Genomic DNA, 27,991 nt, shown 5'->3' on the forward strand with positions numbered 1-27,991 from the left:
CCTACTTTTCCTCCCATTTTTGTATCGTCCGCAAATTTTGATATATTACACTTGGTTCCCTCCTCCAAATCATTTATATAAATTGTGAACAACTGGGGTCCCAGCACCGACCCTTGCGGAACCCCGCTAGTTACCGGTTGCCATCCCGAGTATGAACCATTTATCCCCACTCTCTGCTTCCTATTTGTTAGCCAATCCTCTACCCATGCTAATATATTACCCCCAATCCCATAATTTTTTATTTTTAGCAATAGTCTCTTATGTGGCACCTTGTCAAAAGCCTTTTGGAAGTCCAAGTATACCACATCCACCGGTTCCCCTTTATCCACCCGGGTTGTTACTTCCTCAAAGAATTCGAGCAGATTCGTTAAACAGGACTTCCCCTTCACAAAACCATGCTGGTTCTGTCCGATGAAGTCATGTTTATCCAAGTGCCCCGTTAGTGTTTCTTTAATAATTGTCTCTAACATTTTACCCACCACCGATGTTAGACTAACCGGTCTATAGTTACCCGCCTTCTGTTTACTTCCTTTTTTAAATATAGGTGTTACATTGGCCATTTTCCAATCCACTGGGACCGTTCCTGCCTCCAGGGAGTTTTGGAAAATTATCACCAATGCATCCACAATCCCCACCGCTATCTCCCTCAAGACCCTTGGATGTAATCCATCAGGCCCAGGGGATTTATCCTCCTTCAGTCTCATTAATTTCCCTAATACCACCTCCTTGGTGATCTTAATAGTATTTAGCTCCTCCATTCCTACCGCCCCCTATTTATCCAGCGTTGGAATATTTTTTGTGTCTTCTATGGTGAAGACTGATACAAAATACTCGTTTAATGCCTTTGCCATTTCCATGTTCCCTTGGAATGAGCTGCCGGAGGAGGTAGTTGAGGCAGGTACTGTGAAAACATGAGAAAGGCATTTAGACAGGTGCATGGATAGGACAGGTTTAGAGGGATATGGGCCAAACACAGGCAGGTGGGACTAGTGTCGATGGGGCATCTTGGTGGGCACGGGCAAGCTGGGCTGAAGGGCTGTGTGACTCCATCTAACAAAGAAGATTGCCAAAAAAATGGACCACCAAGGGAGGGATTGCGTGTTGAATGAATCAAATTCCAGGGGTTGTAAAGTAGCACAAAAGGATGATGAGAATCATTCCTGGACACCATGTGCAGCGAGTTGACCACCAATATTTGGTTCCCATGTTTCCATCTTGACTTAGTAGAATGTCACAAAAGTAACAGCTTAGACACCGGCCAGCATCAAATTCCAATTACAAAAATTAAATACACTGGAAAATATAGCCCCTGTCCCACTCTCCCGAGTTACTCGCGAATTCTCCTGAGTTTTCCCCTTGATTCAAACTCGGAGAATGTCCGTAGCGAGTCCGTAGATTTTTGTAGCGGCTCGTAATGCCAGCCGTAGATACTCGGGGCATCTGGCAAGTCGGGATGTTGGAAAATGGCCACGAGTAAAAAAAATAGTACCTACGGCTGGCATCTCCGAGTTTGAATCAAGGAGAAAACCCGGGAGAATTCGTGAGTAACTCAGGAAAGTGGGACAGGGGCTTAACCAAGTTTCTAATCTTGGACTTGCAACTAATTTGGAAAAAGATCGTTCCTCACTCACAGAAATCAAGTAGTAAACTTCGAATAACCGCAGGGCTGTCCGTACAGTTATAGTGACATTAATAAAAAGGCATAGGGCAAGGTTTTTGTCCTCGGAAAACAGAGCAGAAATTAGAAATCTTAAAATATTGCACATACTTCAATGCATCTCAACTCCACTGAAGTGAAAAGCAGAGCACCGTGGTCATAGGGTTTAGAAAGTGAATCAAGAAAATGATATGACATTTTTAAGCTGCACCATATAAGATGTACATTGGAGTGAGCCATTTCATTTTAATGGTGAATAGCACCATTAAAGGTAGAGTTGAAACTTGTGCAGCTCCCACAGCAAGATGACCACTAGTGATACGTTCCAAGACACTGAGCAGTTTAACATTCTCAATTACAGTGCATAGGATATGGCACGCCACAAAGTCTGCTCCAACAATCTTGCTCCAACAGTTCAGGGGTCAGCAGCAGCAAAAGCAGAAAACAAACCGGTATCAAGTGGAGACAGGGGGAAATAAATGACCAGCAGCCAGTTGTATATTAAATTTAGTTTTGCAGGAATTCAAGTCAAAACCCACAGTTGGTGGCATCTTGACATCAGGTTTGGGGGATGGCACCTCAGGCCAGGATGTCAACAGAACAAGGTTTCGTCCTTTTTATTTTTGGTCTTGCTTGTGCTTTTGGCGTTGAAAGAAAAATGACGAACAACAGCACACAAAAGACGTGCCAGCATTTTGTACCGGCAAACATTCTCCATGAGCGCAGTGGAAACTGTGTGGAGTGTGTGGATGAGCAAGATCTTAAATTAGCACGATGGAAACAAATGGAAAACAGACAAAGAGGCAGCGTTTGATGAAGTACACAGATCAAGTTGGGTTAAAGTTAGTCTCAAATTTACTTTTTTGTGAGTCCTTACAGAAAACATCAACAGGTTAGACCAATATTAAGAGACAACTATTCCCCCCCCCCCGATCAAAATTGTAGAGAGGACATCAAAATCATAAGAGACAAAGAGCTGGAGTAACTCAACGGGTCAGGCAGCATCTCTGGAGAGAAGGAAAGGGTGATGTTTCAGGTTGAGACCCCTCTTCAGACTGGGAGTCAGGGGAGAGGGAAACTTTGCCCTCTTCTTTGAAATGGAAGAGCGAAGACGACTGAGGTTAGTGGTGGAGTGGAGAGTGGATGCAAAGTGCATCTTCAATCTCATGGCTTCTCGCAATAGTTTCCACTAGTGGGAGAGTCGAGGACCAGAGGTCACAGTCGTATAATAAAATGCCGTTCCTTTAGGAAGGAGATGGGGAAGAATTTATTTAGTCAGAGAATGGGTAATCAGTGGACTTCAGTGCCACAGAAGGCTGCGGAGGCCAAGTCAGTGGATATTTTTACGGCAGAGATAGATTCTTGATTAGTAAGGGTGTCAGGGGATTGTGGGGAGAAGGCAAGAGAATGCAATGGAGAGGAGAAGCCATGATTGAATGGCATAGACTTGATGGACCGAATGGCCTGATTCTGCTCTGATCACCTATGAACTTATGAATATGTTTGGCTTTCAAACGAGAACCAAGTTGAAACTCCCCATATGAAATTCTCCCCTCTCGTAATCTCAAGCTTGAAGCAGCGCAGTTACTGTGTAATGAATGACACATGGTCCTGTTATCCACCATGAAGGATGAATTGCTCTAGAAATCCGTTAAAGTTTATGTAAACCACAGATGTTCATTTTTAATTGGGCCTGTGATGGGTTGCAAGACAGATTTACACATTCAACGCTTGAAATGAGCACAACGCATGGGAGAACTACCAAGAATATTAACGCTCAGCTGTGCAACACAGGCAAGACATTACATGTGATCTGCTCATCTCTATGTCCAAAACTGTGTTGTGAGTACAGATTTTGTATTGCTTAGACAGATTAGAGAAGCAATAGGAGGGAACCGAGGACCAGAGGACATAGCTTTAAGGTGATGGGGAAAAGATCTAATAGGAATCTAAGGGGTAACCTTTTCCACACAAAGGGTGGTGGGTGTATGGAACAAGCTGCCATGGAGGTAGTTGAGGCTGGGACTATCCCAACGTTTAAGAAAGAGTTAGACAGGTACATGGATAGGACAGGTTTGGAGGGATATGGACCAAGCGCAGGAAGGTGGGACTAGTGTAGGTGGGCAAGTTGGTTCGAAGGGCCCGTTTCCACACTATATCACTCGGTGACTCTATGAAACACTACTTTTAATTCCTACAACACATTACGAGTATTTTCGCTGGTCGTCGTGCAAAAAGGCTTTTGTTTCGGCCTCTGATACGAAACGAGGGAGCATCAAGTCTAACTAGAACGCACATATTAGAAGTACTGTTAGCATCTTTGTTTACAGTGCATATTGTATAACAACCATCTCATTCAACATAATGAATCAAGATACTACTCCTATTGCACTGTGGTCAGGGTCTCTTGGGAAATAGAATGATAAAACATTTAAGATGCAATTCTGATGTTTAAGAGGCTTTTAGATTGGCACATGAAAGTGCAAGGAATAGAGGGATATGGATCTTGTACAGGCAAATTTGATCAGTTTAACTTAGCTTCGTGTTTGGCACAAACATGTGGGCCGAAGGGCCTGTTCCTGTGCTGTGCTGTTCTGTTCTATATATCCATAAATATGGAAGAAAGCATATATGTTACTGTGCAAGTTGGAATATACTAAAGACATATTCTATTTACGAGTCATTCTTGTGATTAAACATACAAATAATTCAGTTTTATACCCGATTACATGCTTTTGAATTAAATATCCCACTGCCGAAACTATAACAAAATCTTCTGTGCTTTGGAGTTTAAGGTTGGAACTATTAAAACCGATTGGAAAAGTAAATTACTCACGTGAATAATTACTTAAATTAAGCCAAAGACCAGCAAACTTAGTTTTAAATAGTATTTTCTTCTGTAAATAAGATGTCGTCAGATAATTTACATAATTCTATTTTTGCTAACGAAGTAGATTTGTTTTGGATGTGTCTTGTGTAAACCTACTTTCACTACCTTCTAAGGCAGCACACTCTCTGATATAGAATGGTAGCTTAAGATATCCAAAGATAGTTTCCACTTTATTTCCTGGCCATGTTTTGTTGAGAAACATCAAATCATATAAAAGAATAAGGATGCAGGAAACAAAATGTAAATGTAATAATTTGCTGGGCTGAAAAGATGTGGATTAGTAGATAGCAGTAGAGTTAGAGTCATTGAGGTCTGTTTGAAGTAACACCTCCTGTAGATCCCTTCGTCAGTGGGGAGGTCAGCACCCATGATGGACCTGACGACATCTACCACTGCCTACAGTTTCCTTCGTTCCTTAGATTTCCTGACTGCCTTCCTTTTTTGACAATGGGCAGCACAGTGGCACAGCAGTAGAGTCGCTGCCTTACAGCGCTGGAGACCCCGGTTCAATCCCAACTACGGGTGCTGCCTGTATCGAGTTTGGACGTTCACCCCATGACCTTCGTGGGTTTTCTCCGAGATCTTCGGTTTCCTCCCACAGTCCAAAGACGTACAGGTTTGTAGGTTGATTGGCTGGCTATACGTGTAAATTGGTGTGTGTGTGTGTGTGTGTGTGTGTGTGTGTGTGTGTGTGTGTGTGTGTGTGTGTGTGTGTGTGTGTGTGTGTGTGTGTGTGTGCGCGTTTGCGCGAGCGTGCGTGTGATAGTGTTAGCATGCGGGGATCGTTGGTCTGTGCAGACCCGGTGGGCTGAAGGGCCTGTTTCCGGGCTGTATCTCTAAACTAAACTGAATTGTTATCATGTCTTTCTTGTATTTTCTCGCTATATTTTGAGTACAGCATTAGTACTTTCATGTAATTTTCCAGTAAAGTGCCATCTACAGGACAATCATGACAACATCAATGAACATCAAACCTTGCAGTGGATGTATGATGTATTACCTTGCACTAAATGTTATTTCCTTAACAAGTATCTATAAACTGTAAATGGCTCGATTGTAATCATGCATTTCTGCTTACTGGTTAGCACGCAACAAAAGCTTTTCACTGTACCTCGGTACACGTGACAATAAACTAAACTGAACTTTACTGGCCTTGATCAGTCAGGTTTCAAAACAGCCCCATTACTTCAATTTGTTATGACAATTGCAGCATTGGACATGTAATCAGAGCAGGCAAAAGATGCCCCAAATTGGAACAATGTACCTTCATTCCATAGCATCCAATCCCACCCATGATCACAAGATTTACTCATATAAAAGGACTAGATGGAGGCATTTGGGATGACTCAGAAATGTATTTACTGTGATGAGCACAGGTTGTTGCGCCTTCTGTGAGGGGTTGAAAAGGTAAAACCTGACATAAGTCAAGATTGCAAACGGACTTTTACGTTGTCGACACAGAGATGATGGTGCCCAGGCCAGAATTTGGGGCAATAAATACAAAATTAAAATAGAATATTGGGATTAATGAACAGACTAGCCTGGGATGAAACAGTGGATCGGTGACCAACAGCAAAAATGGAACCAGCCTATGTTTCCACTTTTTACCACATTTTATCGCGATGCATCACAGCATGGTTTGGGAACAGCTTCATCCAAGACCACAAGAAATTGCAGAGAACTGTGGACGCAGCCCAGACCATCACACAGACTTCTATGACTCCATGTATACCTCATGCTGTCTCTGCAAGGCCAGCAGCATAATCAAGGACGTCCCACATTGGGCAAAAGGTATAGAAATGGGTAAACACACACCACCAGATTCAGGGACAGTTTCTTCCCAGCTGTTATCAGGCAACTGAATCATCCTACCACAACTAGAGAGCAGCCCGGAGCTACTATCTACCTCATTGGTGACCTTCGAATTATCTTTGATCGGACTTTATCTTGCACTAAACTTTATCATGTCATTCCCTTTGTCATGTATCTGTACACCGGATGGCTCGATTGTAATCATGTATTGTCTTTCCGCTGACTGGTTAGCACGCAATGAAAGCTTTTCACTGTACCTCGGTACACGTAACAATAAACTAGAATCAAGAGTCAACTCAAGCATTCTACAAGGGAGTATGTCCAAAGCTCTTCCTGAGATACACAATGTGCCAATGAGGACCTGGAGAAAACCATTCGGTCCCTTGATCCGGCTCCAACATTCAATAACTGGCTGACCTGACAAACGCAACTTCTCATTCCTGTCTACGACCAGTAAACCTGGATGATTCTATGATGCTCACTGCATAAACAAAAACATTAAATATAGCCTGAACAACCCCCCCCCCCCTCCCCACACCACCCAGCAGAAAAAAAGAATCCTGCAAACGTAATCTCAGTCATACAAGAAATTCACTTTTTTCTCTAGATAACATAAACAAAAGCAAGCTGCTAAAGCTGATCAATTTGATTCCTGGTTCACTCACTTTTGTTTAAGGGTCTGTCTTCAACACAGTCACTGCCAACAGTGGAGCTGTTCAATGCTAGGGTATTCACAAGCTCCCGTTTCTTCCTTTAGCTGCCGTTCAATGAATAAAACTATGCATTGCTGTCCGGCTTTGAACAAGTGGCATAGGGGGGAAAAAATATTCCTTTCCATTTATGGACAAACCAGGAAGTTTACCAAAATTAGCGGAAGAAACTTGTCAGTGAGATAAATGACACTGCATAAAATAAGGAAGACTGCTCCAGTGATAGATATGGAAATTTGCCTTAAATTGCCTCTCAAGGAAATAGATTATCTTTAATATATTAGTTTAGAGATAGTTATATGTGAATCATTATAACTTCATCTCCTTGCTCTTCTGAAAGGAAGTCCAAACACAGCCTTACCATGTACAGAAATTGTGTAAAATTAGCTTCAACGGCTATCAGTGATGTGCACGCTCTTTGTACATAAACTTCATGCTAATATCAGCAAAGAACCACAACACACTGGCCATTTCTCATCTGTTACCATTGAGAAGGCGTAGGAGCCTGGCAACCATTAACGTCTAGGCTCAAGAACAGCTTCTTCCCATCCACACACAGGCTCTTGAAACACACTGTCCAATCCCACACTCAATCCTACCTCAGCACAGAACCATTTTGTACAAGGCTTGCACTATATACTTAGGCTTGCACTATTATTACATCGTTACCTAGTATAACTTCTAATTTATTACATTGTTTATTGTACATTCATTTGTTGAGCTGTTAAAGTCCCTGTGAAAAGCTACATGTCATTGTTCTATTCGCAGTGCATGTGACATTTAAAAACTTTTGGCCGAAATGTGACCTTTATCAGTTCCAGATGAAGTGAAACATGGACTTCCCACTCAATACGAAAATGAGTGAATCTTTTGTATTGCAACAACAAAAAAAGGCACTATTGTTACGCTTGATCCCCACAGCATATACAGCACACTTCAGTTCAAATGAAATGCCAGCGAACAAAACCATTCACTCTTTCTGCCGAAGGTAGACACAAAATGCTGGAGTAACTCAGCAGTATACCCATGACTGCGTAGCGAACCACAGTGCGAACTCCATCATCAAGTTCGCTGACGACACCACTATTGTGGGGCGTATCACTGATGGGGATGAGTCAGAGTACAGAAGAGAGATCGAGCAACTGTCCATATGGTGCCAGCGCAATAACCTGGCCCTCAACACCAGCAAAACCAAGGAACTGATTGTGGACTTTGGAAGGAGTAGGAGGGGGACCCACAGCCCCATTTATATCAACGGGTCGATGGTTGAAAGGGTCAAGAGCTTCAAATTCCTGGGCGTGCACATCTCTGAAGATCTTTCCTGGTCCGAGAACACTAATGCAATCATCAAAAAAGCACATCAGCGCCTCTACTTCCTGAGAAGATTACGGAGAGTCGGATTGTCAAGGAAGACTCTCTCTAACTTCTACAGGTGCACAGTCGAGAGCATGCTGACCGGTTGCATCGTGGCTTGGTTCGGCAATTTGAGCGCCCTGGAAAGGAAAAGACTACAAAAAGTAGTAAACACTGCCCAGTCCATCATCGGCTCTGACCTTCCTTCCATCGAGGGGATTTATCGCAGTCGCTGCCTCAAAAAGGCTGGCAGTATCATCAAAGACCCACACCATCCTGGCCACACACTCATCTCCCTGCTACCTTCAGGTAGAAGGTACAGGAGCCTGAAGACTGCAACAACCAGGTTCAGGAATAGTTACTTCCCCTCAGCCATCAGGCTATTAAACCTGGCTCGGACAAAACTCTGATTATTACCAACCACTTTCTGTTATTTGCACTATCAGTTTATTTATTCATGTGTGTATATATTTATATCATTGTATATGGACACATTTATCTGTTTTGTAGTAAATGCCTACTATTTTCTGTGTGCTTAAGCAAAGCAAGAATTTCATTGTCCTATACAGGGACACATGACAATAAACTCACTTGAACTTGAACTTGAGGACAGGTAGCATCTCTGGAGAGAAGAAATGGGTGACGTTTCACGTCGAGACCCTTCTTCAGCATTTTGTGTCTGTCTTCGGTATAAACCAGTATCTGCAGTTCCTTCCTACACAACTCTTTCTGCCTCCAGAGATAACAGCAGACCCACAGAATATTTCCAACAAATTTTGTTTAAGTTTGGGATAAATGTTCTACAGAAGAGTGCCAGTCCCTATCTCAAAAAGGCAGTGATTACAGATATATTTAAGTGGATTATTTGAATGGATTTTAAATTGGATGACAACTAATAGGCACTTAAAAAAACATTGGTTTGGTTAACTTTGGTTAACTAAGGTGCAACTTTGCTTATTTACTATCAAAGTTAAAATCTTAAACATCAACATTTGACAAGATAGTCTCACACAGAAAAGGACCAAGAGTCAAGAGTGTTTTATTTTCATATTTCCCAAAATGGGACAATTAAGTTCTTACTTGATTAACGATGCATTTTCTTCAAAATATTAATAATTTATCAGCATTGATGAAGGTTTCAGAGAGGATCTGTGTAACTGATTGCTTCAATTTATCATTTTGAAATCATTGAAATGTATAAAATTTCCGTCAATAAATGTTAATATAAGAAAATATACTTGGATTCCCTCGTTTGGAACATGACACTATTGAAACAGTACTACATTAATGACTTTATAGTAGAGTTAAAAAATTAGGGACAAACGCATAATTGGGAATTAAAATAGTGTAAAAACAGAAAATACTGGAATTTCTCAGTTGATTGGGAATCGAGCAGATTTGGGGAAGTAAAGAGAGTTTTGAGTTATAGTGAAAGGTCGTGGACCTAAAATGTTAACTCTGATATGTTCTTCTATCTCTACAGATGTCCAGACCTGCTGACACAAAATGCTGAAGCGGGTGAGGCAGCATCTCTGGAGAGAAGGAAAGGGCGACCTTTTGGGTCAAGACCCTTCTTCAGACTGATGTCAGGGAGGGGGCGGAACAAAGATAGAATGTAGTCGGAGACTTCAAACAACTTCAAACAAACTATGAACTATAACAGCCTATTGCACTTTATCTGTGTATTTATGTGTGTATATATATATTCTATGGTATATGGTCACACTGATCTGATCTGTATTTATGCTTAAAATAATCTGTCATGCTGCAGCAAGCAAGAATTTCATTGTCCTATCTGGGACACACGACAATAAACTCTCTTGACTTGACAGTAAGACTAGTGGGAGAACTGGGATGGGGAAGGGGATGGCGAGAGAAAGCAAGGGCTATCTGAAGTTAGAGAAGTCCATGTTCATACCGCTGGGGTGTTAACTACCCAAGCGAAATATGAGGTGCTGTTCCTCCAATTTGCGCTGGGCCTCACTCTGACAATGGAGGGAGCCCAGGACAGAAAGGTCAGATTGGGAATGGGAGGGTGAGTTGAAGTGCTGAGCAACCGGGAGATCAGGTAGGTTAAGACGGACTGAGCGGAGGTGTTCAGTGAAATGATCGCCGTGCTGAGTTGTTCTGGTATTTATTGTATTTTGGTTTTATTATATTATCTATGAGTACAGTGAGTTACAGACCTGTAATAGTGCTACAAGTGATAATTTCTTTGTTCCATTGTCGGTACATATGCCAATTAAACACTCTCGACTCTGCCATTCCCTCAACCTTATGGTGGTACAGAGCAGCACCTTACTGACTACACCCCCTCTTGATCCCCATTCTACCAACACCCCCCATCTCCATCCCCAACCAACACGGCCCCCACTACAAACCACCCCTTACACCCTCCACCCCGACCAAAACTCCCCACCTCCACCCCTCCCCAACACAAACTACCCACAAACTCCACACCACCCCTTACACCCTCCCGACCACCAGCCCACACCTTCATCTAACCCTGCCCACCGCAAATCCCCTTCTACCCCTACACATCACACCCCCACCCACCCCTCATTGGCATGCAACCTTCATCCCACCCTACACTCTCCACCCCCTCCCGACCACCATCCCTCATTCCCACCCCACTTGCAAACACTCTATCCCACTACCCCAAATCACTCAGCCCCAAACTCCATCTGGCCCCTACCCCACCCCACCCACTCACCCCACCCCCCCCCCCAAACTCAATCCCACTTCCTACAATTTCCACCCCATTCCTCATCCCCTACACTATACCCCCCCCCCTCCCCCTACACCATACCACACCCCCTCCCCTCCCCCTACACTATGCCCCCACCCCATTGCCCACACGTTATCATCATCCACCCATAACTCCCACCAATACCTGCACCCCCCCCCCTCACATTCCCTCTCCCCTCCTACTCCCCATCCCCTCCTGCACACCCCTCACCCCTTCTACCCCTACACACACACACACCCCATCCCTCACACCCACTCCACTCCACCCCTACCCTCACACCCACCCCTCCCCCACCCCACCCCTACCCTCACACCCACCCCATCCCCAACTCCACCCATGTCTGTGTCTGTCTCTGTCCCCTCAGCTTCCTCACCTTCCTTGGCCTTCTTCTTCCTTCCCAACGTGCCGCCCAGCTTCCCCAGGAACGACTCATCCTTCCTCATCCTGCTGGTCTGCTGGTTGCTGGGTGATCTGACCGGCGTGGTGGCCATGATGATGATGCGTCCCGCTGGCCGTCACTTCACCCCTCCCCCTCGCCCCGCAGCGCCCCCCGCAGGACAGGATGTGGTGAACCACCCTCTCCCCGCAGCGCCGCCCGCAGGACAGGATGTGGTGAACCACCCTCTCCCCGCAGCGCCCCCCGCAGGACAGGATGTGGTGAACCACCCTCTCCCCGCAGGACAGGATGTGGTGAACCACCCTCTCCCCGCAGCGCCACCCGCAGGACAGGATGCGGTGAACCACACTCCACCTGCAGCGCCACCCGCAGGACGGGCCCCTGCTGGGCAACATCTTCCACTCAAGAGCAAAGATCCTACAGCGGAGCTCCGCTCTAGGATCTTTGCTCAAGAGTATATGGGGAATATGGAAGGTGTTAGTGCAACAATTTTTATGGAGGGAGTGACTGAGGGTACGGGAAAGGAGAGAGATGAGAGGGGAAAGATCCTGGGGAGGTGAGGAGAGAGAGGAGGGGATAGGGAGGGAGAGTGGGGGAGGTGAGGGGGGAGTGGGAGAGGTAGGGAGTGGTGAATATAGGGAGAGGAGGGCAGTGGGGGAGGGATAGGGGGAGGTGAGGAGTGGGCGATAGAAGGATTGGAGGGGGGGTAGGGAGGGCAGGAGTTATGGAGGGAGTGACTGAGGGTAAGGGATAGGAGAGGTGAGGGAGGGATTGGGGGAGGGGAGGAGGAGAGGGTGAAGAGGAAGGAGTGTTGGGGGGATGAGGGGAAATGAGCCGCGCCTGCGCAGTTGGGGGCTATGTGTGAGTGATGGAATATTGCATTGGGGGAACGGGTTGCGTGTGGGGAACGGGTGAGCGGTGGAATATTATGTTGGGGGAGCAGACCCAATGGGTCTGCACTTAGTCTAGTAACCTTTAAAAACAGGCTATTGAAATAGATGGTAGGGCGGGTGGTGGGATGAAATGTTTAATCATAAAAAAAGGGTGATAGAATGTGAAACTCCCGCCTGCAGAAAACCTTAGATGGTTTAAATCCAAGATTAATAGATTTTTGCATGGCAAGCACGTAGAAGTTTGCAAATTCAGGGCAAGTAGACGGAATTAAGATGCACATCGGCAAGGATCTCAGTAAATTAAGCAGTAGCTTGAGAGGCTGGCAGGGTACGATACCATTTATTTTGTTCCAAGCGTTTTTGTTCAGCATGTGCAGCAACAAAACAGGCCTTTCGGCCCACCCACTCCACTTCAACCATCATTCACCCTGTACACCAGTTCTATTCTACAATTTACAAAAGTCGATTAACCTACAAACCTGCACGTCTTCGGAGAGTGGTAGGAAACGGAGCACCCGGAGAAAACCTGTGCAGCCACAGGGAGAACGTATAAACTCTGTACAGACAGCACCCATGGTCAGAATGGAACCGCAAGGCAGCAACTCGACCGCTGCGCCACTGTGCCGTCCAGCATTTTAGCTTTTGAAAGTATGTAGTGCAAATATATAGAGCCCGTATCAAGTTAGAAATAGCTTTATTATAATTTTAATTGCCTTACAGGCGTACATTGCAGCTTTCCGATGGAATCACAGAAACCTTATTCCTGCCCCAAACTGGACACCATCGCATATTCTGCACAAGGTAGAGAGAAACAAAAAGATTATTACATTTAAAAATTCATCCTGAGCATGCCCAACATAAAAATGTTGAAAACAAGAAGTCATGGCCAATGTGAAGTTGTCATTTTTCAGACACTGATGAAGCCAGCAGTTTTTTGTTCCTTTTTAATTTCATACATCAGCACACATGCTTTTTTTCTGCATCTCAAATCAGATTGAAATCAGCACCATAGATTGCCCAACATATAAGCGATCATTCCAAATGCCATTATGATAATGAGGAATGTTCCGACCTGGATCAGCATCTATTCCTTTTTCTCCAGGGATGCTGCCTGAGCTGTTCAGTTACTCCAGCACTTTGTGGCTATCTTTGCCATTATAACTCTTTGAGTTCAGTGAAACTCCTTCAGGAATTAAACTACTAATGCTCTTCCTATTCTACAAGATGAGTTGTGAGAGTATTATGACAAAATGATGACCTTTCTCAAAGTCTTCAATTTCCACGAGGTGCAGATGCATCAAATCATACAGAACACATTTGAAAAGATAATTTCCAGAATAATTGGATTATTTTAGCATCTTTCTCCTGTTGTAAAGTCGTGCTAAAATAAATTTTTACTTAATAGAGACAACCACCTCATCAAATTCTTCCATTTAACAAATCTGTATACCATCTTTTCCGAATTTCTCTTCTAAAAACAAACCATTTATCAAGAATGAACACAAAATACTGGAGTAACTTAGTTGGTCAGGCAGCATCCATGGAGAACATGGATAGGTGACGGTTCAGGTCTTTATCTGCAGTCTCGAATCAACACACCCCCCCTAAATTAAGGTTATTATTATCCCAGAGTACTGCTATTTACAAAACAAGACACAAAGTGCTGGAGCAACTCAGCGAGTCAGGTAGCATCTCTGGAGAATATAGAAAGGCAATGTTCTGGGTCAGGACCCTTCTTCGAGCTCTGAAGAAGGATCCCGACATGCAACGTCACCGATCCTTTTTTATTTTCCTTTTATTTATATAGCACATTTTTAGTCAACTTGCATTGACCCCAAAGTGCTTCACATAATTACATCCACACACACAGGCAAAGGTGGGTGAAGTGTCTTGCCCAAGGACACACACAGGCAAAGGTGGGTGAAGTGTCTTGCCCAAGGACACAACGACAGTATGCACTCCAAGCGGGATTCGAACCAGCTACCTTCCGGTTGCCAGCCGAACACTTAGCCCATTGTGCCATCTGTCGTCCCCCGCATCCTTGACCCCCAGAGATGCTGCCTTAGCTGCTGAATTGCTCTAGCACTTTGTGCTTTAATTCATATGCCAATACCCTGTGTGATCGATCCTTTTTTCCCCAATATGGACCTCCATGTGTGCAACTAATCAACTGCACACAGCTTAAGCAACTACATGCAGAGAGCTTAAATAGAGAGTTTACCAATGAGTAACTAGTTTTTTTATTAAACAAAACATTTGACCAGCAGGACTGAAGAAGTGCAAGCAGTACTTGCCTATCGCCACTCTGCACTCCCATGGGAATACAATAGTTGAGCTCCAGTCTAGCGATGTTCCCCAGTCTCAGAACAATGCCAGCTCCATACGACCACCGAATAGATTCTACCAGCCTCTGCAGATGTGCATTGGGACCATCACCTGTATAAAACGTCCAAAGAAACAACAACAAAAAAGTGGCTTCAAAGGCTATTTTTTTTCAAAACAATGCAAGGGGTCATTATTGTGCAAAGTTATTCCGATGTATGGAATATTCCATTCCATGTCCTTGGAACCCATTGAAATCCCAACAGTAACTTTTATTTTCGGGTATTGCTGAAAAATGAAAAAATCTTGATCACAAGTAATGTGCCTCAAAGTGACACAGTTAAGGCCCAAATCCTGAAGTCATACATTAGAATAAAACATCTGGTTTATTATAAATAAACAATAATAATAAACAGAATCATAAAGTACCAAAACAGATCCTTCCGCCCAACCTGCCAAATGCCAACCAACATGCCCCATCTACACTAGACTACCTGCTTGCGTTTGGCCCATATACCTTTAAACCTTTCCTATCCATGTAACTATCCAAATGTCTTTCAAATGTTCATGCCACAACCTCCTCCTCTGGCAGCTCGTTCCATATATCCACCACTCTGTGTGTGAAAAGGTTGCCCTTCAGGCCCCTATTAAATGTTTCCCCTATCTCCCATGTCTTCTGGTTCTTGATTCCCCTACTCTGGACACAAATGTCTGTGCATTCACCCTATCTATTCTTCTCATGAACTTATACATCTTTAGAAGGTCACACCTCATCCCACTGCACTCCAAGGAATAAAGTCCAAGTCTGCCTAAACTCTCCCTATAGCTCAGGCCCTCAGATCCTGGCAACATCCTCGTAAATCTTCTCTACACTCCTTCCAGCTGCAATCTGCAATCTTCTCCAGGAAAACAGAAATCTACATTCCAATATATATATTTTTTTTTTTACTGATCCTATATTTGCGATACTAGGGTATTTCCTTCCTCAGAAACATATACAACTGTACATTTCACATGTCACTACATCACTTGCATACAAGGGAGAGGGTTATCCAACTGCTCGGCAGTTTGACCTAATCAGGTTGTGTAAATCAGTGTTCAACTTAACAAGAGCAGGGACCTGTGGAGCAGGTTTGTCTGACATACCATAGTTGAGGTTACAAAGATTGCCAGCATTCAAAAAGAAGTGCGTTCTAAAGAGGTCTCCAAATCCTCCGTGGCCCGGACGGAATGGCAGAGGGGTGTACAGGTGCAAGCCTCCAGCCCAGTATGTTTCACCTCCAAGGTAGTCTCCTAGAGAAACAGAGGGAGGGAGGGCAGGGCAAAGCAGAGAAAAATAAACTAATTACATAATCTATAATACTACACAATTAAAATATAATTCAACTCCAGATCTTCCCATTAGTGTCTACACAAATCTGTAATATACAAGGATCGCTTTTATTTTGAAACACAAACATAAAGTATTATTTTAATAATCAATTATAATTATTATTTATTCAATAAAAGTTTGCACTTGTGATATAGAAGATAGATAGGCAAGAATAACTTTGCAATTATTTCCCTGCAATTTTTCCATTACAGTCAGAACACTGCGTTATTACTAGTAATTATTTCAAGGGCACTCTTAACATCTGACATTTAAACATCACAATGTTTCCTCCAGTGTCCAATGGCAATGCTTTCCCTGCAGCATTTAAAAAAACTATAAATAGGTAAAAACATTATATGAAACTGTTTTCAACAGAATGAAAAAGTCTTTTTTATTATCTTTCTTTGCTGCAGAGAAGTTTGTTGAGCTGATTTTGCAATGACTCAAGGACAGTGACACTGTTGTTCATGGTCACTTTTGCTTTAAATAATTGGGAAAGAAAAATCAGAATTGAAAAATTCAACGCAACTTGCAAAGTGATCACACAGTGGATTTGTTATAGGGTTAGGGTACGTGATTTAGGAGGAATATAGTTGAAAAGATTAGCCCACTGAATAGAATAACACAGAAGCCATCAGTACAGAATCGCCTTTCCAATTAGAGAAAGTAGAAAGTTGAACTTTATTAGATTAGTAGCAGGAACTGTGCTGTTCAAACGTTGGGTTAATGATCTGAACTAAATAACTGGACAACAAAGTTGGTAGTTGACACTGTCATATAATTCATACTGGGGGGGGGGGGGGGGGGGGGGGAGGGAAAGGAAACAATGTAAGATTGTCAAAGCAAAATTCTAAGTCGATAAGAAAACCTGCTGACCATACAATTTAATGAGAGGGAGATGATGGATTTTGTGGGAAAATCAAAAACTTCAACTAAACCTTAGAATTTAAGAGCAAAACACAAAGTGCTGGAGGAACTCAGTGGGTCAGGCAGCACCTGTGGAGGGAATGGACAGGCGATGTTTCAAGTCAGGATTCCTTGTCGGACTGATTGTGCTGCTCTTGCAAGTAATAATGTAATTGTTCCATTGTCAGTATAAAAAAATAAACACTTGATTCTTGACCCTTGACATGCAGCGGCAGTAAAAGATTCTGGGATAGACACAAAATGCTAAAGTAACTCAGCGATATTTGCAAAGACTCTTGCACCAAACGTGTTTGCATGCACAAGTAAATGTAAAATTGCTGCACACAAAACCTTACGCATAACTTAGAAGACACAGAGCACTGGAACAACTCAGCAGGTCAGGCGGCATCCAAGGAGAACATGGAATGATGTTTCGGGTCTTCTTTCTGACATAGTGTTCCAACCCAAATCATCGCCTCTCCATGTTCTCCTGAGATGCTGCCTGACCTGCTGAGCTACTCCAGTGTCTTCTTTTGTAAGCCAGCATCTGCAAAGGCTTGCTTACACCGTACACATACCTTCACTCTGTGGTCCAATACTGTACATGCTGAAACCACGGACAGTTGTTGGTCCTCCAAGGTAAAACCTGGACACATAAAGTGACACGATGAAGCCAGTAGATCAACCACCTTACCACAATCTTGCCTTTTTACCGTGCATGTGTCACTCACCTATCGGCAATAGAGGACGGCTTGTTTCCAATTGGTACTAGAAGGCCACCCCACAAAGAAGCTGAGAGAACCTACTCAGTAAACACAAATACAAAGCTACTTCACTGTACAATGTGCCTACACTGTTACATGTACATTATTAACAAAAACAGCAGCAAAATAATGATGTTCTTCACATTCAAAATAGTTATGGGGCGTGGAAACAGGCCCTTCGGCCAAACGCCCATGCCGACCAACATACCCATCTACACTAGTCCAACCTGCCTGCGTTTAGCCCATGTCCTACTAAACCTATCCTATCCATGTACCTGACCAAACTTTTTTTTTTAAATTGAAGGAACTTTTCATATTTTTCAACAACAGCTAACATGGGAGAATTTGTTTATAAAATTACTGTTATAGCTTTGAATTATTTTTAAGCCTGGCTGGAGTTATTCTAACCATTAGTGAGAAAATGTAAGTACTTAAGAATTAGATGTTCATAAATGTTTATACAGTATTAGGCATGCATTTATTGTATATCTGTTGGTAATCAAGATGTTCAGGAATTAAAAGCAAAAAAGAGTTGTTTTTAAGTTACAAATCTGTAATTAATGACTTCTAACAGCAAGTGCAGCAACATGAACATAAGATGTAAAGATATTACTGTTGAAGCTTCTTGCATTGAAATGACTTTGTTTAGGGAATGACTATTTCCATCTCCTCACACTCCCCACCCACCTCTCAGTAAAACCTCAATCAACAAAGCTATTCCCAACACAAAATACTACATCTTCCCAAATTAACTGTAGGCTGTAAAGTACAGATGTTTCCACCTCCAGTTCACAACAATCCTGATCTGAGTTTAACAATGCTGGGCAAATGGGTTATTTGTTAAATGTAATGCACAAATGATTGAAGTGAATCCTCACACAATCCCAGAGAAGGCTCTTGTTGAATTGCAGCTCAAGATCCTCCTTCAGAAATCTCACATCACCTCCTGTGTAACCCGCCAGTTCCTAATCAAAATAAGCAAACGGTGAGTCATGGCAAAAACGTATTTTAGCCAGGCACAAATAATATGGGTTGCAATTCAAATACTGGACAGAGGCATTGCTAATATCTTTAAAGAGATTTTTTAATTCATGCTTTGAGTCATTGAGAGTCATAGTCATACTGCACGGAAACAGGCCGTTCAGATCAACTTGCCCATTCCGACCAAGGTCTGGCCATTTGCCCCAGTATCTCCTTAAACGGTTCAGAATCAAGTATCACTTGTTAACACGTGTGCGGACTTTAATACAGTTTACTTTAGAGATATATCGTGGAAACAGGCCCTTCGGCCCACCACGTCTGCACCGACCAGCGATCCCCGCACATTAACACCACCCTGCACACACTAGGGACAATTTACACTGACACCAAGCCAATTAACTTACGAACCTGCACGTCTTTGAAGTACAGGAGGAAACCGAAGATCTCGTAGAAAACCCACACGGTAACGGGGAGAACGTACAAACTCCATACAGACAGCACCCGCAGTTGGGATCGTACCCAGGTTTCCGGCACTGCAAGCGCTGTAAGGCAGCAACTCTACCGCTAAGCCACCGGGCCGCCCTTGTGCAACTTGTGTCACTTCACAATAATAAATTGCCAAATGATTGGAAGTTGTTGTTAATGCTGTTAATAATCAAACAGCACAGGCTGATGTTTAATGGACAATCTAATTGTTGTAGATTCCACAGTTAAAAAGGAAAGTCACATTTTCCAAATGACCTGTTTCAAATTAACCAAAGCTATAACAAATAATTATTTCAATAGTGTGTAATCATTCTCAAATTTACTTATTGCTTTACCTGGTTTATTTTAAGTAAAGCTCCACGTTTGGGAATGATTGCAGAGTTCCGGGTGTCAATGGACATAGAGTGCTGCGAAGGCATAACACAAATATGTAACATGACATTAATATCCTGAACTTTTAAGTTACCACGAACACGAAAGTAACCGTCATTTTGTACAGAGACCACATAACACGAATAGGTTACAATATATAAGAAATATGTTCATAAGTTGTAGGAGCAGAATTAGCCCATTCGGCCCAACAAGTCTACTCCCCCATTCAATCACGGCTGTTCTATATCTTTTCCTCTCAACTCCATTCTCCTGCCTTCTCCCCATATCCTCTGACACCTGCACTAATCTAGAATCTATCTATCTCCACTGTAAAAATATCCATTAACGGCCTCCAAGGCCTTCTGTAGCAATGAATTGCACAGATTCACCACCCTCTGATTGAAGAATATAACATTATAGTAATTATATAACATTAATAACCAGATGTTTATGTTACCATGAACCGAGAACTATACCCCTCAAAGCCAAATCAGTCAGAGCTGCATATAGTGGCCATGTACTTCAACACCACGCCAGTCAATGTTTGAACAGACAGATGCAGTCACCAGAGAGTTACTACAGAAGTAACTCAGTATGCCGTGGTTTGAAATGCTTTAATGACACAAAATGTTTTCAGAAAAACCACTTGATTTTTTTTTAACAATTAAAGACATGTTGATTTGATCAGTTTTAATGTACAGTGACTACGTGAGCCAATTCTAAAAAGACTGCAATAAACATGAGTGTTTCAATTGAAAAATCTTCTGAATACATCAGCAGAAATATATTTAAAATTTTTCTGCAGAAACCAAATTCTTAATAACGCCTGTTCGATTTCTGATTGCATTACAGGTTTTAAGATAACAAGCTGAACTGTTAACATTAGAAAATGAGAAACCATTTAGCAGGGAAACTAAAATTTAAAATATATATTTTTTTTTCAATGAAGCCGGTTAATTCATGAAACTGCATCTGGCCGCTATAAATAACAACATTAGAAGTAATTGAAGATTTACCGAAATCGATGATTTGAGAGAATGACCACTTTCTTCCCGAACACAAAACGATGCTGTGCGTGACAGGGAGCCCAGCTCCCTCCATACTCCTTCCCATTTCAGAGTATGATGGGTCTTCCACAGAGGAAACTATGAGGAAATGATCATTGTTTAGATAAATAAATCAGAAGTAATAAATCAGAATTAGTAGAGCAGAACAATTATCCTGCATTGCACTGGTTTTCAAAATCTTCTCAAGCATGCCAACGATATATGGTGTCAAAGATAGTCCGAGGGTCTCCAATGAGGTAGACAGTGCTGAGCTACTATCTATCTCACTGGAGATCCTCTTTATCTTGCACTAAATGTTATTCATGATATTCCCGTTATCATGTATCTGCACACCGTGGATTGTAATCATGTATTGCATGACACAGCTCGATTGCACAATCACAGCTCGATTGTAATCAAGTATTGTCGTTCTGTTGGTACACAAAAATGCGGGTGCAGCAGCATCTATGGAGCGAAGGAAATAGGCGACGTTTCGGGCCGAAACCCTTCTTCAGACTGTCGTTCTGTTGACTGGTTAGCACGCAACAAACACTGTACCTCGGTACACGTGACAATAAACATTGTTTGGCCAGACTACAGTAAAATATGTCTCTTCATGGAAGTCTCCATCACAAACCAAAAGTGTGCCACATTTAAGACACGTATTATTAATATTTTTGACCAGGACACCCATATTTCTGATGGTTCAATCACACCGTTACTTTCTCAAATATCACGAAACATTGGACTATTGCATATATAACCATATATAACCATATAACAATTACAGCACGGAAACAGGCCATCTCGGCCCTTCTAGTCTGTGCCGAACACTTATTCTCCCCATGTCCCATCTATCTGCACTCAGACCATAACCCTCCATTCCTTTCCCGTCCATATAACTATCCAATTTATTTTTAAATGATAAAATCGAACCTGCCTCCACCACCTCCACGAAGCTCATTCCACACAGCTACCACTCTCTGAGTAAAGAAGTTCCCCCTCATGTTACCCCTAAACTTCTGTCCCTTCATTCTCAAGTCATGTCCTCTTGCTTGAATCTTCCCTACTCTCAGTGGGAAAAGCTTATCCACGTCAACTCTGTCTATCCCTCTCATCATTTTAATCTCATCATACTGTAGTAGTAAACATATTTCTTTACCAATACACAGTGTTGTCACTCTATGTCGAGTAACTTTGCTGACATTAGCAATTAAAATGGATTAACAAAATAGTGTCTCATCCTTACATTGTATTCTGTTGAGATTCCTCTATCAGTCTCACGAAGTGAACTCCAGGGAAACTGCCCCGTCACCTTATACAAGTTAACAGAATAGCTGAAGAAGAAGTATATGTTTTAATTGATGATCCGCTTTTCATTTACTATTATTTAATGTACTATTTGCTCACTTATTTTTAAGTAGCTACAATTAAATTTAAACTTGTCCTTGTCGATCCATAGACATAAATGCAAAGGTAAGTTTGCAGCTAAACATAACAACCAATTCTACCACAATGGTTTTATTTTAAGCTTAATAATATAAAAATGAAACATTACTATCTTCTTTGGGCTCCAAATTCTTTTTATTTTTTACCACTGCCGCCAACACGAATCAAACACCCGCAAAAGCAAAAAGATCATAAATTAATAAACAAGCACAAAAAGAATGTATAACAGCATTACTTTCTGTCAAAGTTGCCTGGCTCTGGTTTAAAGTACGATATGCCATAGGAAGTCTCCTTTGTTCCATACGAAAACTGGAAAGTTATTTTTTCTGCCCGGCCGAACAGATTGGGTAGCTTCAAACCCAAAACCTATAAAGAAAAATATTACTTTAATAATTCTATTGGGAACAATTGTAATTGTCTTGGCTGCAGTTAATACTTTATAATGGAGATCACCTTACCATGCTTCCTTCATTGTTCCCAACCATGGTGTTGTAACTCCCAGTTAAGCGCCTCATTTCCTTCACCTCAAAGATCACATCCAATCCATCCGCCAACGGCTCCTCACCTTTAGAACCAACAAAACCCATCAAAAAAAGAACGGAGTATTCACTTGCATAGTTCCCTGATATGCACATCGAGAGACGTATAGTTTAGAGATACGGCGAGGAAACAGGCCCTTCGGTCCACCGAGTCTGCACCGACCAGCGATCCCCACACATTAACATTATTCTACAGTAGGAATATTTTTTACATATATACCAAGCCAATTAACCTACAAACATGTACGTCTTTGGAGTATGGGACGAAATCAAAGTTCTCGGTGAAATCCCACGCCGTCACGGGGAGAACGTACAATCTCCGTACAAGCAAGCACCCGTAGCCAGGATCGAACCTAGGTCACTGGTGCTGTAAGGCAGCAACTCTACCGCTGCGCCACCGTGCCGCCCTCATAAGTTAAAACAAAACTTTTTTTTTAATACACTGATTTTCTGAATGCAACAGTTTTAAGGGCCATTATTTCGTATTACATGTATTACAAGTAAACATCAAGGTGATGGAAAAGATAATATGTAAATAAATGGTAACGTTGGTAAAGGATTGATTATGTTTGCTTGATAAGGATTGGGCAATAATAATTGGGTACTATTACATTAAAAGTAATTCATCAACTACAAACATTTTGTGACAATCACATTGAGCACCCAGGGGAGTCGGTCACACTTGGCTTCCAGTGTGCAAGTCGACTATCTAAAATGTTGTCAATACTATATTACAAAATGTAAAGTAACAAAGGCTAGCCACTTCACTTTTGGAAATGGTTAAAGTTAGCACTTTTTAAAAATTTACATGGGCCAAGTGTGGAAATAATTTTAAAATCAGGATACAATTTACACACAGATCAACCTTTTCCATCAATATTAATCCCAGCCTGAAGATAGGTCCTGACCCGAAACATTATCCATCCATGTCCTCCAGAGATGCTGCCTGATCTGGTTACTCCAGCACTATGTGTTTTACCCAAGATTCTAGCGCCAGCAGTTCCTTGTGTCTCCTGTATTAATCCTCATCCTCACTTTAATGAGTTAGTCTGTATCATTCCCCATGACCCAACCAAGAAAGTGTGACATGTACCATGAAGGTGCAGTGAAATGCTTTGTTTTTGCATACACAGTGCACAAAAAAGTCGCCACAAGGTACAGACAAAGTTACAAAATACCCTTAAAAATTGTTGGTCCCTTCTTCATCCGCCCCTCGGGTGTTACACATACAATGACGGCCTTGGATATTTAGCATCTTTAATTTTCCTTTCCATTCAAAACCACTTGCTGCTCCCCAATCAACAGGAACAACAAGAGGTATAGGAGGAACTGCAGATGCTGGTTTATACCAAAGAAAGACACAAAATACTGGAGTAACTCAGCAGGTCAGGCAGCATTTCTGGAGAAAATGAATAGGTGATGCTTCGGGTCGAGGCCCTTCTTCAGACCAGTTGAGCCTGCTCAGTATGAGGAAAAAAACAGCCTTATTACTCCATGTTAGAAGCACCTTGCTCATTGATAACGTTTCTGTGGTCACAATCTATTACACTTGACACTATTGGGAATGGTGTTTGGTTGTGCTGACAGCCAAGTCCCCAGAGAGCCACAATAGATCAACACTGGGCAACAGAAGGCAAGAACAAGAACTTTTTCAGTTACCCTGGGCAGTGTCAATGAGGACTTCGACGTTTCTGAAAATTCCCAGCCGCAGCAACCGCTCGCGAGCTTCATGAGATTTCTTCATCACCTTTTTGTTTTTGAGGGGGAAAAAATGGTCCACTGTTATTTTGTCAAAATACGCCGGCGAAGAAAATCTGGACTTTTGTGAAACAACTCCTGCACATCACCTACTGGACAGAAACGTAATAACTTTAATTGTTTTGCAAGCGCTGAATTGGCTGAATTTGAGGGGACAACAGAGTGAGTATCGTAGATGGTGGAGAAGAAAGGATCGGTTGTATTGAGAATGATATACAAAGAATTGTTTTGGCCCAGAAGAGACAGTTAACTACTTGTCTGTGTGAAAAATCAAAATAATAGATAATATTATATTGGCAGGTCAATTGATGATATGAGCTAAAATAGGGGAAGATTGACAGGTAAAGCAGTAAGGTGTTGCAAAGATAGACACAAAAAACTGGAGTAACACAGCAGGACAGGCAGCATCTCTGGAGAGAAGGAATGGGTGACGTCATCAATTTATTTCTCCAAGTAGTGCTTGCTTTCCCTCTCCCTCTGTCCCTTCACCCTAGTTCTCCGACTAGTTTCACTGCCATACTGACTAATTTTACTGATTGTATGCCTCATTGTCCCCTTCCCCTCGGCTAACAATGAACCATTCTACATTTCCTTGATTTCCTGCGTTGATCTATCGTTTTCACACCTTACCCTTCCATATCTCTTGACTCCCTGTCCCCTGACTCCCAGTCTAAAGAAGGATCTCAACCCTAAATGTCACCCATTCCTTCTCTCCAGAGAAGCTGCCTGAGCCGCTGTGTTACTTCAGTTTTTTTGGTGTGAACCAGCATCTGCGGTTCCCTCCTACACAAGGTGTTGCAGAGAGATTAGTCTCCTCAATCATTTTAATGTAATCTGCAATTAATGCAGACTCTGGGTGGGATTGAACTCGACTTGAAAACGAAAATCTCTGGTTTAATATGAATCATTAATGCCACCGGACTTTGGTATCATTTGTATGAGTAACAGTCCCCTTGATTCAAAGCATAAATTGAAATAAGAGCCATTAAATTAGAAAATAATTGGAGCTGTATGCATAAAGTAAAATTGTACTCATTATAGGTCATTTTAATTTTCAGGCATCATCTAGTCAAGATATACCATCCAGAGGTATAAAGGTTTCTCTTCACAAATTCTATCAGTTCCCCTTAGTACCTCCAATCTATTTAACCCATTAACTTATACGTTTCAGAAATGCAACCTTACTTGAGGAATACAATTTTAGAACTTGCTTGAAATACTTACATCAATGAGGTTTTTAGCTTTGAATACATCAGCTATTTCATACACTAAAAGATCATCTTTAGTTCTGCTGATTCCATCAACATGCACATGCTGAACGACCACCTGGAATGGGAGAGAGAGATGATTATACGTCAATACATTATCGAGGAGATTCTTCTCGCCAGCGACTTCATCTTATTGCAACTGGTCATGGGGACAGAATTTGGCAGGTCATGTTCCTCAGAGGTGGCAATAGCATTCACAAAATTCCCACAAACAAACTTAAGTGGTACCTCCAAAAATACCCATATAAGAGTGCAGCGGTAGAGTTGCTGCCTTGCACGCTAAAAGAACCGGGTTCGATCCTGACTACAGCTGTTTTCTGTCCGGAGTTTACATGTTCTACCCGTGACCTGCATAGGTTTTCACCGGGTGCTCCGGTTTCCTCCTACACTCCAAAGATGTACAAGTTTGTCCGCGAATTGGCTTGGTATAATTTTTAATTTTCCTTAGTGCGTGCAGGATAGTGTAAGTGTGCAGGGATCGCTGGTCGGCATGGACTCGGTGTGGGCCGAAGGGCCTGTTTCCGCACTGTATCTGTAAACTACACTAAATAAATAATCACCTGTTTATTTTCCAGCACCTCCTGTTTGGTTTCAGGCTCCACTTCAACTGTTTCGGCTTCATCCAATGGAGGTGATAAATTTGAACCAGTCATTGGGAGGGGCTCCAAGCTCTGAAAAATGGTGTTATATTTTTTTTAATCTGTTGCATTACATTTGCAAAGAGACACATTTACCAAATGCCAACATACAGACAGAAATCAAATTGATCCCTTTATGCAACGTTTGAACAGCTCTCCTCCTGTCCCCAGACTCAGCTTTTCATCAAAACATGCTCAGCTTTTTATCAAATAGTCTGATGAGTTCAGGCACAAAGTGGTTGATTTAACTTGAGTTTTCAAAAATGTATGTGTGGAAACAGATACAAAGGTATGTGTAAGAAGGAACTGCAGACGCTGGTTTAAACTGAAGATGGAAACAAAAAGCTGGAGTAACTCAGCGGGACATGCAGCATCTCTGGAGAGAAGGAATGGGTGACGTTTCAGACTGCAGAAGGGGTTCGGCCCGAAACGTCGCCCATTCCTTCTCTCCAGAGATGCTGCCTGTCCCCCTGAGTTACTGCAGCTTTTTGTGTCTATCTGAGATATAACAGTATAATAATTTATGCAAACGTAGAATATGCCTGGTTGCTCCAAGCTGACCAAAGCTGCTCAAAAGAACTGACTGGGATTGCATTAATATGAGTCATGAGAGGCAAAATCATTGCATCTGGGCAATTGTAGATGCAACAAACAATAAGCAAAATGTTACTGAACATCGAGCTAATTACTGATTGCCATCTAGATTAGCTAGGCTGCCATCTATGCCCCGCACTCAACACCAGTTTCATCCAATTCTGCAGACACAATGCACCGATCTACACATGCCGCAACATTGATTTACAAATAAATTGCTTCAACAACACCTCCCAGACCGACAACTATTTTAACTGAGATGAATAATAAGGTAGATGGGGAGTTTGGGACTGGGGGATGGAGGAGTGGGGGGGGGGGGGGTGGAGTGGCGGGGATAGTGAGGTGGGGATGGAGGAATGGGGGGAAGGGGAAGTGGTGGGGAAGAGGGGGACTGGGTGATGGAGGAGTGGGGGGGAGGGGAGTGGCGGGGATAGTGAGGTGGGGATGGAGGAATGGGGGGAAGGGGAGGTGGTGGGGAAGGGGGAGGGGAAGTGGGGGACTGAGGAGTGGGAGGGAGGGGAAGTGGGATGGAGGAATGGGGGGAAGGGGAAGTGGGGGTGGTGGGGAAGAGGGAGGGGAAGTGGGATGGAGGAATGGGGGGAGGGGGAAGTGGGGAGTGGGGGGGAGGAAGAGTGGGGTATGGGGGAGTGGAGGGGGATGGAGAAGTGGGGGGGGGGGGATTGGGCGGAATGGGGGTGGGGTGGGGAGAATGAGGGGTCGGATAGGGGGGGGGGCAGGATGGAGGGGGGCAGGATGGAGGGGGGGGCAGGATGGGGGGGGGGGGCGGGGGGGAGACGCGGGCTGGGCGCTTGTTACTGGGCCTCGGGCCCCAGGGTCACGGCTTACCCGCGCGTGTACCGTGCCCATGTTTCCGCGGCTCGGCGCCGCCCGGGCTGCGGGCTCTGTGTGTGTGTGTGTGGGCGGTGGCGGCGGCTTCCAGCGGCTTCCAGAAGGTTCCGCGGGCAGGGAAGGGCTGGGCTGCGCGCTGGTCAACCTCTCGGCGGCCGCTGCACGGGCGCCGCCATGACACCTCAC

At 43.1% G+C, this 27,991-nt stretch overlaps 2 protein-coding genes across 3 annotated transcripts in view; both read right to left on the reverse strand.

Annotated features, from left to right (window-relative positions):
- LOC116983777 (beta-parvin) overlaps positions 1 to 11,690 on the reverse strand; it is a 41,706-nt gene extending 30,016 nt beyond the window's left edge. The window contains exon 1 of one of the 2 annotated variants that reach the window (XM_033037596.1): positions 11,545 to 11,690. In XM_033037596.1, the coding sequence (XP_032893487.1) occupies positions 11,545 to 11,662 (118 nt within the window). In that variant the 5' untranslated portion in view covers positions 11,663 to 11,690. Of the gene's footprint in view, positions 1 to 7,024; positions 7,500 to 11,544 lie in introns of those variants that run through there. The other variant, XM_033037598.1, reaches the window with a different exon arrangement.
- Positions 11,691 to 13,138: 1,448 nt separating this feature from the next.
- On the reverse strand, positions 13,139 to 27,982 carry samm50 (SAMM50 sorting and assembly machinery component). Its single transcript, XM_033037601.1, has 15 exons — positions 27,803 to 27,982; positions 26,285 to 26,395; positions 25,681 to 25,782; positions 24,358 to 24,445; positions 22,618 to 22,724; positions 22,395 to 22,525; positions 21,960 to 22,047; positions 20,681 to 20,809; positions 19,628 to 19,699; positions 18,704 to 18,790; positions 17,793 to 17,863; positions 17,640 to 17,707; positions 15,930 to 16,076; positions 14,756 to 14,897; positions 13,139 to 13,253 (listed from the first exon to the last, which is right to left on the reverse strand). Exons 1-15 carry the CDS (start codon positions 27,821 to 27,823, stop codon positions 13,208 to 13,210), a joined length of 1,410 nt encoding a protein of 469 aa, XP_032893492.1. The 5' UTR covers positions 27,824 to 27,982; the 3' UTR covers positions 13,139 to 13,207.
- Between the last annotated feature and the right edge of the window lie 9 nt (positions 27,983 to 27,991).

The sequence above is a fragment of the Amblyraja radiata genome, chromosome 19 (genome assembly GCF_010909765.2).
Source record: "Amblyraja radiata isolate CabotCenter1 chromosome 19, sAmbRad1.1.pri, whole genome shotgun sequence".
In the NCBI taxonomy this organism is placed as follows: domain Eukaryota; kingdom Metazoa; phylum Chordata; class Chondrichthyes; order Rajiformes; family Rajidae; genus Amblyraja; species Amblyraja radiata.